At 36.4% G+C, this 16,892-nt stretch overlaps 1 protein-coding gene across 1 annotated transcript; it reads left to right on the top strand.

The window, feature by feature from the left end:
* Positions 1 to 1,382: 1,382 nt before the first annotated feature.
* Positions 1,383 to 16,038, top strand: SMCO2 (single-pass membrane protein with coiled-coil domains 2; the record flags this gene model as incomplete). The annotated part of the gene is made up of 7 exons (XM_081084007.1): positions 1,383 to 1,513; positions 2,372 to 2,518; positions 6,753 to 6,843; positions 9,713 to 9,769; positions 11,523 to 11,579; positions 12,761 to 12,936; positions 15,840 to 16,038. The coding sequence occupies 7 exons, from the start codon at positions 1,383 to 1,385 to the stop codon at positions 16,036 to 16,038; spliced, it is 858 nt and encodes a 285-aa protein (XP_080940133.1).
* Between the last annotated feature and the right edge of the window lie 854 nt (positions 16,039 to 16,892).

Below are 16,892 nucleotides of genomic sequence, written 5' to 3'. Positions count from 1 at the left end.
AGAATTAAAAGAAATAACACACACGAAAGAAATTTGTAAAGAGTTATGTGAATGCTAGTTATTCTACTGACTTGGTCAGTAATTTATATAAAGATTTCAATAAGAGATTGATCTCCGCTCTAACCTTTTCTCCTTTCAGTCTAAAAATAGTTTTGCTGAAGCACAAGAATTTCAGACCAATCTTTTTCAAAGGGAAGGAGAAACATGTTACAATGTAGTCACTAAAGATAAGAAATGTTCAGAGAGAAATCATTGTCAGTTGTGTGCATGCACAGACTTGAAAGACCAGAAAATGCCTTAGATGTTTTTCTAGAACAAGGCAAAGAATAAAGAAACAAAGAAATAAATTTTGTAAGTCAAACTGACAGAGTAGGTTTTTCCCTCTAAACTCTTTATTATAAACAAAAGCAAACAAAAAAATCAACTTAGCACTGGCCAGGTAGCTCAGTTGGTTAGAGTGTGGTCCCAATAACACCAGGTTGTGAGTTCGATATCTGGTCAGGGCACATACAAGAGGCAACCAATGAGTACATGAATAAGCGGGACAAAAATTGGTGGTTTTCTCTTTCTCTCTCTTTTCCTCCCTATCTCTCTCTCTATAATTAATCAATCAATAATTTTTAAAAACGTAAAATATATATATTGATTTCTCATATTCTCATGCTTATATTTTAAAATTGTTGCCATTTGCCACATTTGCTTTATCTTTATATATGTAAATAGATGGAATATTCCCAGCCATTTAAAAGTAGGTCAAAGCATGACACTTCATCTCTGTTTATTTCAGATAGCATCACTAAAAACACTTTCTTCTATACAAGCAAAATGTCATTATCGCTTTAGAAAAATTAGCAATAATTCTACACAGTAATCTAATAGTCTCAATTCTCTAAATATTCTAATTCTCTAATTAACATCCAAATGTCTTTTGTGGCTGTATTTTTTTTTTTAAAAAAAAACCCAGTATCCAAACAAGATCTATGCAATGCATTTGGTTGTTATATCTCTTTAGACTCTCTTAATATAGACCAGTCCCACCCCCTTTTTCTTTTCTTGACACTGACTTTTTTTTTTGAAGAGACCAGTCCTCTTATTTGAGTGCAGTGCTAGAGTCCGTGGAAAAATGGAATTCTAGTACTCATCAGCACTGAAAAGAGCTGTGTATGTGGACGCCGAGGTTCTACATGTCCCTGCCCCAGCCTTCCTCTGTCAACGGAGCAGGAGAGCATGTCTTACACATGCATTAGAAGGCTCCGGCTTCAGAGAAGGCTACTAGTATGTGCTTGCCCCCAGAGAAGGGGCCTGGGGAGGCTAGAGGGGCCACCACCTGTTGTGATAACCCTTCTGTTCTGCTTTGCTACTTTCATGATCACTATCAGGATATGTTGGAGCTGGAGGCTGAGCATGACCAGGACCTGCAGAGTAAACAGGATGAGCAAGAAACACATGATGCTCAGTGTGAGGACCCTCAACTCTCCACGTCTTTGCAGTTTTCAGAGAACATCCCTAAACTGTAAGCTTCGACATAAGCTAAAGGAAACATGTAATATGTTTTATGGAGGGGAAAATGAAATTTAGCAGAGAAGTTAGGGAAAGCTTTGGAGATTTAAAATACATACTTGCCGAAACCGGTTTGGCTCAGTGGATAGAGCGTCGGCCTGCGGACTGAAAGGTCCCAGGTTCGATTCCGGTCAAGGGCATGTACAAGGGTTGCGGGCACACCCCCAGTAGGAGATGCGCAGGAGGCAGCTGATCGATGTTTCTCTCTCATCGATGTTTCTAACTCTCTACCTCTCTCCCTTCCTCTCTGTAAAAAATCAATAAAAATATATTAAAAAAAATAAAATACATACTTGAATTAAACCATGAAGCACTCATGTGCACAAGTAACTACCTACATGTTCAGCAAGAATGCAGAATAAAGACATTTCTAAGGATGTAGGTAGAGCCATATCACTCTCAGACAATTTTCTAGATATGGAAAGTATTCTAATTATCATTAAAATATATTGTTAGGCCTTTGTAGACCCTTTCCCTATTGTATACCTCTCCATCCCGCTGAGCTGCCACCACTATCCTGAAATCAATACTTAACATTCACTCTATACAGGGAAATTAAAAATATATCTATTGTTTTTACTAAATATAAAAATAGGCTTTATTTTCTCCATTCTTGAAAAGATCTGTTATAATGGGTATCAAATACATTCCCAAACTTCTTTCTTGAGGCCTAACTGCCTCTGGGGCCTATTTTGGTGACAGAAAATGAATAAGCAAACCAACTTACCCTTTAAAAGAAGAGGGTTTGGACCATGTGAGATGTTTCCCATTGTTTTTAACCTTAAAACTGATTATAATCATATTTTTGCAGGAGTCAGAACATATTTTTCCAGCTAAACCACTGGAATACACAGATGGGTCTACAAGTGAAAGAACTCGGAGATGATCACATGGGCTGGATGAAGAAAATTAACAGTATTATACAAAAAGTAACCCTATCAGAAAGCACAGTGAAGAGGTAATTGTAAAGTGCTGAGGTTGGTCAGAAAATGATTAAAATTTTCATAGCTTCAGAAATTTTAGAAACTTTGGGCTTAAGGTGGTAAAGTTCTTAGGAAAGTCTCTAGGATGAGAAGTATAAAGTCTTATGTTAGAAGTTAATGTCACACCTGTCAGAATGGCTATCATCAATAAATCAACAAACAACAACAGTTGGGGAGGATGTGGAGAAAAATGAACCCTCATGTACAATTGGTGGGAATGCAGACTGGTGCAGCTACTGGGGAAAGCAGTATGGAGTTACCTCAAAAAATTAAAAATTAAACTGCCATATGACCCAGCGATTCCACTTCTGGGTTCTTTCAATTGTAGACCCATCAGTGTATTCCAGAAGTCATGCTAATAGGTATCAAAGGGGGGTTCACAGGTCCCCAACGATCCTTGAGTTTTATCCAGTACTATCTAAAAGAATCCCACCAGTTCAGCATGAAAAAATATTAAATTGTATTTGTTTAATGCATATATGAATTTAAGTGCAAAGTTTTAAGATGAAACAGGAAAAATAAAATAGTTATCTATCTAATCACTGGTATAAAGAGAATGGACTTTGGAGTTAGAAGGACCCAGGTTTGAATCCTGACATTGGCATTTCTTGGATAAGTTAATCAGCCTTTTCTGACTCTTTACTTTTATTGTCTATAAAAAAGGGACTGATGACAGCCATTTCATTGGTTTCTTGTGGGAATTAAATAAACTACTGTAGGTAAAGAATTTAACACAGTGTCTGATACACAATAAACAATAAATGCAAGTTATTCTTAGAAATAAATTCATCTGGCCTTTTGAACCATCCTACCACATTCTAAATGCTTTCCCACTGCAGGGCTACTCTTCCTGAAGGCACTTTCTCGCCTTTCGGTTAAATATCTTCCCAAGGAGTTAAGCATTACCATGCCTTTCACTTAAATATCCCTTCCTAGCAGCCTTCTTCTGACAATCCTACCCCAAATAGCTCTTTTTCTTCCAAAACACTAATATTTGCTTTTTAAAAGAGTTTGTGGTTTTTATTCAAATCCTATACATTAATTTTAATTACTTTAAAAATTAAAGCATAATTTATATAAAGTAAAATTATGTTTTTTAAAAAATATTTTAATTTTATATATATAGAGAAAGAGAGAAACACCTCTCGGCTGCCTCCTGCATACCCCCTACCAGCGATCAAGCCTGAAACCTGGTCATGTGGCCTGACCGGGGAATGGAACTGGTAATCTTTTGGTGCATGGGACAACGCCCAATCAACCGAGCCACACTGGCCAGAGCAAAATTATGTTTTTATTGCAAGTTTTGAAAATTGCATACAGTTATACAGCCACCACAGTGACAGAGAACACTTTCACCACTCATCAAATCTCATGCCTTTTGGGTTAACCACTCTCCCCTGGCTAAGCTGCTGGTCAACACTGATCTGCTCTCAATCCCTACAGTTTTGCCTTTCCCAGTCTGTCACATAAATGAAATTGTACTGTAAGCAACCTTTTGAGTTTATCTTCTTTCACTTAGTCTAATACATTTGAGATTCACCGATTTTGTTGCATGTATCAGCAGTTTGTTTCTTTTTGTTGCTGGATAGTATTCCATTATGCAAATATATCACAGTTTATCCATTCACTAATTGAAGCACATTTAGTGTATTTTTGGCAATAAAGACACACAGATTTTTGGCTATTCAGTTTTAAAATATATATATATATATATATTTGCTTTTCCATGTAGATTTTAGAATCAGCTTGTCAACTCTGTTGTGATTTTTTTTAAAAACTACCATTAATAAATTTTGGAAGAATTAACATTTTATCATATTGACTCCTTCACTTAATGAATAGAGTCTATCACTATATTTGTTTAGGCCTTTGATTCCTTCTAACAGTGTTGCATAGTGTTCATTGTAGAAATACGAAATATTTTTTATTTCTTTAGGTTTATGCCTATGTATTCATGCTTTTGGTACTACTATAAATGGTACTTTAAAATTTTCAATTCCTAATAGTTAATTGTTGTTATATAGAGTTGATTTTTGTGCATTAACCTGTCCTGTGACTTTAATAAACTCATTTATTATCTCCAGTAGTTTTTGTAGGTTATTTGGGATTTTCCACATAGATAACCATATCATGAGCAAATAGAGACAGCTTTATATCTTCCTTTCCAATCTATATGCCTTTTACTTCTTTTTGTTGCCTAGTTGTATTCGCTAGAACCTCTCTAGTACAATGTTGAATAAGTGGAGAGATAGCAGCTAGTGGACATACTTACCTTGTTTGTTGATGTTAGATGCTTTTTAAAAAAAAATATTTTATTGATTTTTTACAGAGAGTAAGGGAGAGGGATAGAGAATTAGAAACATCGATGAGAGAGAAACATCAATCAGCTGCCTCCCACACACTCCCCACTGGGGATGTGCCTGCAACCAAGGTACATGCCCTTGACCGGAATCGAACCTGGGACCTTTCAGTCCACAGGCCGATGCTTTATCCACTGAGCCCAACCAGTCAGGGTTAGATGCTTTTTTTAAAGATGCCCTTTCTCAAATTGAGAAAATTTCTTATATTTCTAATTTACTGAGTTTTTTTTAACATCAGAATAATCTGATTTTTTTTCAATTCTATGAATGATCATTTTGTATTTGTTTATAGTCTCTTGACATGGTGTGTTATAATGACTAATTTTTGAATGCTGAATCAGCCTTGAATTCACAGAATAAAGCTCATTTGGTCATAATATGTTATCCTTTTTATATATTGTTGGATTCACTTCACTAAAGTGAAATTTTTAGAAGTATGTTAATGGGAGATATTTTCTTGTAATGTGTGGTGTTAGTAAAAGAATACTTGTCTCATAGGAAAAACTTGGATGTTTTCCTACCTGTTTGTGTGGAACTTGCATAGTTTATTCCTTATATGTTTAGTTGAATTCACCAGGAAGTCATATTTCCTGGATGTTTCATTGTGGTAAGATTTTTAACTCCTTTATGCTACCTCTTTATAGCCACAGCCATTCATTCTCCCAATTCCTGGCAACAACAAATCTGTTTTCTATAATTATATTGTTTCATGAACATTACATAAATCAAATCATGCAATATGTATCCCTTTGAGATTAGTTTTTTTCACTTGGCACAATTTCTTTGAGGTTCACTCAAGTTGTTGCATATATCAACAGTTCCTTCCTTTCCATTACTGAATAGTAGTCTGTGATATGGATATATATATATATATATATATATATATATATATATATATATATATATAGAGAGAGAGAGAGAGAGAGAGAGAGAGAGAGAGAGAGTTTGTTTAATCATTCACCCACCAAAAGTCAATTGCACAATTTCTAGTTTTGGGTTATTATGAAAAAAGCTACTTTAAACATTCTTGTACAACTTCCTGTATGAAAATAAATCTTAATTTCTCAGTTGTCCCAGAGTAAAATCACTGGGTCATAGGGTAAGTCTGTTTTTAGTTTAATTTTGACAGAAACTGCCAAACTATTTTTCAGATTGTCCATACCATTTTACATTCCCGCCCACCACCAATGTATGAGTGATCCAAATTCTCCACATCCATTTGGTGATATTACTATTTTCCATCTTAGCTATCTGATAAGTTACACGTGTAGTGATATCTCACTGTAGTTTTAAATTTGCAAATCTTTCATGACTAATGGTGTTAAAAATCCTTTCATGTGTTTTTTGCCATCTATACATTTTTTTTGGTGAAATTTCTGTGCATGTCTTTTGTTCATTTTCTAATTGGAGAGTTTTTTTAAAGATATATTTTTATTGATTTCAGAGAGGAAGGGAGAGGAAGATAGAAACATCAATGATGAGAGAGAATCATTGATCGACTGACTCCTGAACATCCCCTACTGGGGATCAAGCCCGAAACCGGGAATCAACCACGATCTCTTGGTTTATAGGTCAACACTCAACCACTGACTGAGCCACACTGGTTGGGCAGGGCTTCCATTTCTTTGCTATTATCTAAATTATTTAGAGTGTTGTTGTTTTTTACTTTTTTTGAATTGCATTTATGTCTCCCCATTCCAACACAAGCACTAGCCAAGAGTCTTCTGTTATAGGAATTGGATTTAATTTTTTTTTAAAGATTAAAATTGATCCTTCTAAAAAGATCAAAAAAAGATTATGAGATTTTTCTTAATCCACAGACTTAGCCCATCTCCTGGTCTGTTCGCAGCTTGTTAAGTGAGGTGATGTCTTTGGAGGGCCAAATTGAAAAGCTGGAGTTACACCAGGGCCGTGACCCTGACAAGGGGGAAAACATCAAGGTAAGCTGGAGGCTTAGGAAGGACAACAGGGAGGCTGTGGGGACCCTGCCATCGCTTGTATTATTTAACAGGGTCATAACAAGAATTAAAACCCATCTACTGTCACGAGAAGGAAGGAATGCGATCTGGTGTCAGTTCTGAGCCCCTTTCGCCTGGGTACACGTCTGTTCTCTGATGAAAGAAAAAGGCCAGATTTTAAAAATTCTATCTAGAAAATCAGTCAGACAAATAAGATAGGTTTATATCTTGATGCCATCTTAAGATAATGATGAGTACCTTACGGGAAAACTCTTCTTCATCCTTGTATCCCACCACCTAACAGTACAGAGAAGACACGAAATAAGTATTTGTGAAGAACTGCATTCTTAGAGTGTACGAGATATAGTTGCATCTGTCTTTGCTTTCTTCATGAAGAGTTCTCTGTTGGTTTTCACTCTCCTAAGTTTTCCTGTTGTTTTTGTCTCCTTACGTTTCTTAGAGAAAGGTTTGATTTTCCCTTTTATAATGATTCATAAAATATTGCAAGAAAGGTAGTGATCAACTCTAGAAAATAATTAGACGTTAGAGCCCTGACTGATAACTTCTTCTGCTCTACTAAACTTCAGGCCTTTGAAGAAAAGTCTAAAAAAAGAAAAAGTCTGTGTCTAGCTTCCTCCGCCCCCCACTTTTCTTTTTTCTTTCTTTCTTTCTTTTTTTTTTTTTTTACTGAAATTGCCAGCCCCAGCTTTAGCTTAAGCCAAAGAGTTTAAATTAAGTGGATTTTGGAAGAAGTAAAGGAGAAATAGCTCTTTTATTGTAAGAAGGTAATGTAATTTAAACCCTCACATATGAAAAGCCATCTACAGATTAGCACAGATTTATTACCAAGGAAAAAATTACTTTTAACCGTGACTCGGTCCAACGTTTTAAGGTAGCAACCTCATTTTGTGCTAGTTGAAAAGTCAAGAATTTTTTTCACAGTCCTTGGGTTTTGGAAATTGCAAACTGTGAAAAGAGGGAAGAGGATAAAGGTCAAGAACTATTCTGCCTTAGAAAAGTCCTTCCAAAGTCAGCTGTACTACAGGAATGCGGATTTCAGCAGGAGTTAGGGCTAGGGAGGGATGAATATCAAAGGAATGAGGAGGAAGATAAACAAGCACAAAAATAAATGAAAGTGAGATTTGAAAAAAACAAACAAATAAGAGCTTGTGGATACTTTGAAAGGGAAAGACATCACAGATATGTATGAAGATTCTCTCTGGAGTTACATAGCTGTGTATGCACTTAAAAAATATAGTCTCAAACTTAAAAATTAAAAACAGCACAAATATCCACCAAGTGACGTGTGGATAAATCGTAACACATGTTGTAAAATGGAATACTACTAAGCAGTGAAAAGGAATGGCCTTCCCATTCATCCAACCACATGAATGGATCTCAAGTGCATTATGCTAAGTGAAAAAAGCCAGACTCAGAAGATTCCATAATTCATGATTCCATTTGTGTAACACTGAAAAGGGCAAAAATAGGAACAAAAAATAGATTAGTGATTGCTAGAGTCAAGTGGATAAGAGGAGTAGGAGATCGACAAAAGGGCACAGGAAATTTGGGGTGTGATGGACATATTCCAGACCTTGTTGTGGTGGTGATTATATGACACTGTGCATTGGTCAAAATTCATAGAATTGCACACTTTTTAAAAAGGTGAGTTTTACTGTACATAAATTATTACCTCAATAAACATGACTTTTAAAAAATGGACACAGGTTCTGTCCTCAATAAGTCTAATGGTTGATGGGAAAGCCTGCGTAAAAACAAATGCAGTGGTTTAATGAGTAAGAAACTTTAAATATAATTGTTACAGATGCAAAGTCAGTAGGAATGGTTCTAGGTTTACTCTAATGAAGGGAAAAGTGAGCATTGTTAGAAACAGACATGGGAACAGCAAACAAAGTTTGGGAAAATTAAAGGAGAAATAAGTTAATGAGGTTTTAAATATCACATGAATTGGCTTATTTATTTCTCATGAAGAAATGGTATAACTCAGCAAGCCATGAAAGAGGAGAAGGGAAATTTGGTAAAAGCATTTAAACACACACACACACACACACACACACACACACACACACACACACACACCCCCAAATGTAAAAGACCTTTAAACTAAGAGTAGTTTAAGTCTACCTTTGAGGCAGATTTGGGGTGCTGTCTCCTGTTGAGTCCCCAAGTCCACACATTTTCTGAAATCTCCATAAGAATATCTAGACTTTCATTCTGAGACTTACTCCCATCTCAGTTATCTTTGATAGTAAACAAACCAGGGCACCAAGTAAAATATGATGATTATATCACAGCTATTTTCTAAATAATTAAATGCCACAGTTCAGGGGTAGGTAATGAACAAACTTGGTAAAGAAGGGTCTGCCCGTTTGAAATGAATAAAACTAAAAAAAAAAGACCGTACCCTTTTATGTAATGATGTTTACTTTGAATTTATATTAGTTCACACAAACACTCCAACCATGCTTTTGTTCCGGCCCTCCGGTCCAGTTTAAGAACCCATTGTGGCCCTCGAGTCAAAAAGTTTGCCCACCCCTGGACTGTAGACTCTACATTTTCTATAGCTGTTTGAGGGCAAATACTTACTGATATCCAATCAGCACAGTGCCTAGCTCAGTAGTCTCTTACCTAGGATATGGCCAATAATATGTTGATTTAATTTAATATTGATTTTGGATATCAGCCCCCAGAATAATAAGGAAAAAATGGCTTCTATTAAATCTCAAACTTTTGATCATGAATTAGCTTTCTTCTGAAAGTCATAATTTGTTTTGTCTCAATTTCATAAATCATTCTTTATAACTTTTGTTTTATACCCTTTGTTTTAAAGGAGAAGATTGTGGAAATTAAAAAGCAACTAGGAGAAATGGATAACAAATTTGTCCAGGTAATAATAAAAATGGCTTTATAATTGAGGAAGAAAAACAGTTCTTCAAAGAAATCTCAGATTTAGAGAATATTAGTGATGGAATCTCAAATTTGATAAAAGATAGAATTTTAAACCTAGAAGGGAACTTAGGGTCTTATAATCTATGCCCTCATTTTCAGAAGAGAAAAGCATGACTTAGAAATATGAAGTGGTCTGCCCATATTTCCAGATGAAAAGAATCAGTCTTGTTCTTGCTCTCCCATAAATGAATATATGTATATATTCATATGTATGTATATATTTTAAATATATGTATATATTTTGAATATATGTATATGTTGATGTATATGTGTATATTTTGAATATATATGAATATATGTATTTATTTTAATATGTACATGTATTTATATATCTAAATATACCAAAATATTTATATTTAAATGTATATATTTTTCTCTTAACAAAACTAATACATGGTTACTTTAATAAGTAAAACATTATAGAAATTTCTGATATTACATATGAAAAATAATCCTACTCACTCAACAATAAACATGGTGAACATTATTTTTTTAATTCTCACCCGAGGACATGTTCTTTGCTTGTCTTGGCAAGGGCTTCTTTAATAACCAATTTCTATTTTTAAATAAATAAATAAATAAATAAATTTTGAAATTGAATTGATTGGGGTGACATTGGTTAATAAAATTATACAGGTTTCAAGTGTACAATTCTACAATATATCATCTGCATATTGTATGGTGTGTTTACCACTCCAAGTCAATAAATTTCTAGAAATGGCACCTCTATCTAGAACCCTTCTTCCTTAAATCCCAAAATACTGTTCTTCCTGCTATAGCTCTGCTCTTCAAGTCATGCTGCAAATCTATTATGGGATGATTATTTAAAACCTTTAAAATGTTTTACTCCTGACGTATGTGCCATTGGCATTTATGTCTTAGAAGGTGATGGTTTGCTTTCGGCTTGTGTCTTGCTTGATCTTACGATAGAGTCCAACCAGAGCCGTCTGCTACCTCTACCTGGCAACCTCTAGGAGACATGGAAGGGAAAGAGGAAACACAGCTTTTATGGTTCTTTTGCTAAACCATAAGGCCCAAATATTCAAACTAACATAATGAGGACTTAACATGTATATAGTATAAATTTTTAAATATTTAAAATTCATATAATTTTCTTTTTTTCCTCATAATTACACTATGTTTCTCTAACTAGTGTCCTGGTGGATGGTTTTTAAGGAGCAAGGGAAGAGCAATAAGAGAAAAAGACGATTTATTTTAAGCAGTTGTTAATATAAATGTACACTTCTAAAACATTGAAAATAATTGTATTAATCTTTTGGTTATTCCTCCTGCAATTTATCATGATTACACTGTGAATTTACTCCAGGGACCAAGGATTTTACTGAGTAAAAATAATTTTTGTTGCCGAAACCGGTTTGGCTCAGTGGATAGAGTGTCGGCCTGCGGACTGAAAGGTCCCAGGTTCGATTCTGGTCAAGGGCATGTACCTGGGTCGGGCACATCCCTGGTGGGGGATGTGCAGGAGGCGGCTGATCGATGTTCCTCTCTCATCGATGTTTCTGACTCTCTATCTCTCTCCCTTCCTCTCTCTGTAAAAAATCAATAAAATATATAAAAAAAATAATTTTTGTTAAAGCTACTTTATAATTAAGTGGCATCAAAATGAGTCAGACTTTACTGTAGAATAAATATAATTTCTACTTTACCCCAAATTATGGGTGTCTTTTCAGGTTGATGCTTGTAATGAAGCTCATGAATTAAAGGAGAAACTCATTGCGAAAATAGAGGTAAGATTTTACTGTTACATGAGTTCAGTAATGGTAAGATAAAATGAATCAAATATAAGTACAGAGGCAATCCTTTCCCTAGAAGTGGAGAATGTACTGCATACTGATCTCTCTCTACCCTTATTGCTGTCCTCTTCCCCTCCTAGCCTTCTGCTTTGGGCCAACAGAACATCTCGCACCCCTGGGCTGCTTCCACGTCTCCTCCATCTGGAGCTTACCCTCTATGTATACATATTACCCATTCTTCAAGGCTCAGCTCACACGTCATCTCTTTTAGACCCTCCCTAGTCTTCCTTACCCAGAAAAATGACTCAATATTGAACTCCTCCCATAAGATCTTATACAGTGAGGTAAGTGTGAATGAATGGGTGAATGAAACAATGAATAAATGAACCAACCTATCACCTGCTCAGAGGTACCTGATGACCCCACTTTCTAGAGTAGGTGCCCACCACCAAGACTTAACTACTCTGTCCCATCACCTAGTTTATTTTGTCTTTGGCATGTATCTTAATCTATAACGTCTAATGTGTATATGTGTGTAGCATGTAATTCTTTGTCTAATTTGCTTTAAAAAGCCTCCATGCAATACAATGCACATTCCTTGTCTATTTTGTTAGCCACTGCATCCTAGAACAGTGCCTGGTAGGAATCACCAAAAAAAAATGTGTCCTACATAGATGAACAAATTGGATAGATAAATTCAGTACAAGGATAATTATCTTTCTACATGAATAGTCCAGCAAAGATCAACATGTGGGTTTTGTTTAATTTTATACCCATGGTGCTAACTTACTCTGTGATAGTGTCTCTTTCTAATAGGTGAGAATGTCTGCCAATGACCTCCTCAAGTGATTCAATGTGGGCCCCTGAGGTGTTCTGGGGGAAAAGCACTCTGCGTCATCTAGAATAAGACTGGCAGATACCTAGAATCATTTTTTAAAATATATTTTTATTGATTTCAGAGAGGACGGGAGAGGGAAAGAGAGATAGAAACATCAATGATGAGAGAGAATCATTTATTGGCCCACACTGAAGATCAACCCGCAACCCGGGCATGTGCCCTGACCGGAATCAAACAGTGACTTCCTGGTTCATAGGTTGATGCTCAACCACTGAGCAACACTGGCCAGGCTGGAATCATTTTTAAAAAAATGATAGTTGATTGTTCTTCTTTCCAGAACTTCTGCAAGGACATGACTGTGATGAGTAAAAGACTGGGGATGTACCCAATGAGAGAAGAGCACACAGACTCTTGGAGTCCTGAAGACACGGGTAGGGAAGAAATGGAGCATCTGCTTCTTCAGGCTCCCCCGACCCCTTCAGTGCAGAACTCTCCTCCTCGCAGTACCTTGTGGTGAGTCAGAGAAAGGAGCTGTGGGGGCTGGACAGGCCCTCGTGTGTATGAACAATAGTAAGATTAAGCTTCAAGTGTTAATTAAGTGTTGTTTCGTCTCCTTTTATAAATTATTTCTGTTCTTTAAAAGTCATAGTATTTTGATTTTTAGATATAGATCAATTGCATTAGATACACACACACATGTATATTTCTTATTGCTTTAGATAACTATATGTATAAAATCTTAAAGGATGGTGTCTGCAGAGTGTGATGCAGCCACCTCCACCAGAGAAGCATGCCTGCTAAGCAGATTTGAAAACCTCTGCATGCTGAACAGGATGCTCTCCCGTGTACAGTACTGAAGACATACATAATGGCAAATTCTGACTCTTTGAACTTCTTCCTAGAGATGCCACACCATCACATATACCTTGAGCATATATACTTTTTAAAAAATATATATGATGATCGTCTTTTATATTTCAAGTCCCCAAATGATCAAGATTTCTGCCTTTAGTAGCCCATGGAGTATTAGGAGACAGATTTAAAATAATTTAATGGCAATAATATGCTGTGGGCCCTATGTGAGGATTACATGCAAGGTACAGTGCACACAAAAGAGGGAGCTGAAGATTCTTCTGGTTTGGTGGTTGGGGATAAAGAATCAGACGTAGAACCTGACCAGTGTGGCTCAGTGGTTGAGCATTGACCTAAGAACCAAGAGGTCATGGTTCAATTCCCAGTCAGGGCACATGCCCGGGTTGCGGGCTTGATCTTCAGTGTGGGGCGTGCAGGAGGCAGCTGATTGGTGATTCTCTCTCATCATTGATGTTTCTATCTCTCTGTCTCTCTCCCTTCCTCTCTGAAATCAATAAAAACATTTTTTTCTTTTTTTTTAATATATTTTATTGATTTTTTACAGAGAAGAAGGGAGAGAAAGAGAGTTAGAAACATCGATGAGAGAGAAACATTGATCAGCTGCCTCCCGCACATCTCCCACTGGGGATGTGCCCGCAACCGCAACCCAGGTACATGCCCTTGACCGGAATCGAACCAGGGACCCTTCAGTCCGCAGGCCAACGCTCTATCCTCTGAGCCAAACCGGTTTTGGCAATAAAAACATTTTTTTTTAAAAAGATGTTCATCATGTTCAACAAAAATTAGTTAAGTGAGGAGTCATGTCAATGAAAATGGTGGAATAAAGACCCCCCACATTTCCTCCTCTATAAAGTCAACAAGAGAGCTGGGAAAAAATGGTCAGAACAGTTTTTTTCAGAAACCTGTAAATTAAGGATCCCAGCATCCAGAATATATAAAGAACTCTTACAATCCAAAAGCAAAAAGACAAACAACCCGATTTTCTAAATGAACAAAGGAGTTGAATGGGCATTTCTTCAAAGAAGATACACAAATGGCCAACAAGCACATAAAAAGATGTTCAACATCATTGGTCATTTGGGAAATGCAAACAAAAATCACAAGACACCTCTTTACTACACCACCAAGTTAAGTATAGTTAAAAAGACAGACAATAACAAGCATGTGGAGAATTTAAAATCCTTAGGTATTACTAGTGGGATTGTAAAATGGTGCAGTCACTTTGGAAACAACTTGGCAGTTCCTAAAGATGTGAACGGAGCTACCATATGACCCACTCCTAGGTATGCACCCAAAAGAACTGAATATATATGCTCACAAAACACCTGTACATGAATGCTCACAGCAGCGTTTTCATACTAGTTAACAAGTAGAAACAATACAAATATTCAGTAATCAATGAATAGGTAAATAAAATGTGGGATTTTTCAGCCACAAAAGAGAATAAACTACGATAGATGCTATAACATAGATGACCCTTGAAAATGTTATGCTAAGTGAAAGAAGTCAGACACAAAAGGACACACACTATATGATTCTATTCATATGAAATGTTCAAAATAGGAAAATCCATATAAATAGAACATAGATTAGTGGTTGGCAGGCCTGGGGGTAATGGGAAATAGAAAGCAACTGTTCATGGGTACAGGTTTTCTTTTTGGAGTGATAAAAACACCCTGAAATTACATAGTAGTGATGGTTGAACAAGCTTATGAATAAACTAAAAGCCATGGAATTGTTCTCTTTAATAAATGTTTGAAGCAATTATTTGTAGAACTACCAAGAGATAGCCAGTGGTGATAATGCTGAGAAATTTGACTCAGATTTACAGAATCCACTGAGTGAGGTCACAAAATAGACCCATAGTTAGCTTGAACTGCGCGCTAGAGTTTCTCTTCTGAAATGTATTACAGATGGTGATTACCTTCAGGTAACTGGCTAATCTGTGACATTTTCTTCTTGGTGTTTTCTGGCTTTCCCAGATCTTCTACCCTAATCATGTATTGTATTTATAATTAGTAAATAATAATGCAAGGAGTGAAAAGCAAATAAATAAACTACATCATAGTTACAGCCCAGGAGGAGGAGGAGTCCTCAGACTTGGAAAAGCTTCTATTACTTTACAAGGGTAATTCTGATGCCAGGACAAAAATGGCGATAGAGAGGCCTGAGTTCCATTTGCCACATTGTATTTTGTGTCCTAAGGAAAATCTAACTGCCCCGTGCCTTTATTTTCTCCCAAATAGGCATCATATAAACCTCATAAATGAGGTAAAGATGGCAATCATCTGTGAGAAGACCATTTCAGAGGAAAGAATCTCACATTATTGAGGGTTTCATTGTTTCATGACTATGGAATGTTAGGATTCCAGTATCAGTCCTAAAATGAACTTAAGTGCTCAACTATTTTGCAGATGTCAACTGAAGTCAAGAGAATTTCAGTTACTTACTCAAAGCTATAGAGCTACCTGGGTGGAGGAGACAGGAGTCACATCAGTGTGGTTTTCTTCAGAATGTTCTTAACACGTTTTCTTTCCTTGTAGGAAACGTGCACTGAGGATTTTCATCATATTTTATGCCCTCACCTTCACTATACTTTCATGTTACATATTATTTTTTGATGCCACGTTTATCTTTGAAAGCGTGCTCCCTACAATGCTTGGGCGCCGCAGAACGTGGGAACTACGGGAGATTATTGTGCCTTTCTTAAATTTGGAAGTGGAAGACTTGTTACCCTCCTAAAGATACACAAATTGCTGTTACACTACTGACTTTCTCCCCAATAAAATTCTGGCTGTTCTTGTGTTATGGTGGTTAACCTATTTTTTTAAAAATACTATAGCAGTGGTTCTCAACCTTCTGGCCCTTTAAATACAGTTCCTCATGTAATTATTCAACCATAAAATTATTTTTGTTGCTACTTCATAACTGTCATGTTGCTACGGTTATGGATCATAATGTAAATATCTGATATGCAGGATGGTCTTAGGCGACCCCTGTGAAAGGGTCGTTCAACCGCCAAAGGGGTCGCGACCCACAGGTTGAGAACCGCTGCTATAGGGTGTTTGGCAAAGGACATACATGGTAGTCATGTAGCAATTGGTTGATCACAGACAGAAAAAACCCCGGAAGCAGTTTATCTCTACCCTTAAACACACAATGATTCCTCAAATCATTCCACACATTGATTACAACATTTACTTCAAACCACTAACCTCTTTCATCCTCCAACAGTGAGGACACCAAGACTATCCAGCATTAGCTTCCTCGGCTATTTCACCCGTTTGACCTCTGATGTCTCAGGAAAGAAAGCACAGAATTCCTCTCCATTGTTTCCCATTTTCCTTAAATTGGGTTGGAGCCATACTTTGGGTGGATGGACATTATTTAGTTTTGCTCCCTAACATTCATGTATGGTTTTGGTAACAGCACCCTCATTTTACTTTGAAAGAAGTATCTTTCCTTAGTGAACATAATTCTAGGTGGTCTTGCCGTCAGTGTCCCCCGTTGCCCTATTAAGGAGAGTTGGAAATATGTTGAATCATAAAATCTCTAAGAATGAGAATCTTGAGAATCATACAAAGAAGGGAAATGAT

The sequence above is a fragment of the Myotis nattereri genome, assembly GCF_964212035.1.
Source record: "Myotis nattereri genome assembly, chromosome: 2".
In the NCBI taxonomy this organism is placed as follows: domain Eukaryota; kingdom Metazoa; phylum Chordata; class Mammalia; order Chiroptera; family Vespertilionidae; genus Myotis; species Myotis nattereri.
This window is presented reverse-complemented; position numbering and strand designations above follow the sequence as displayed.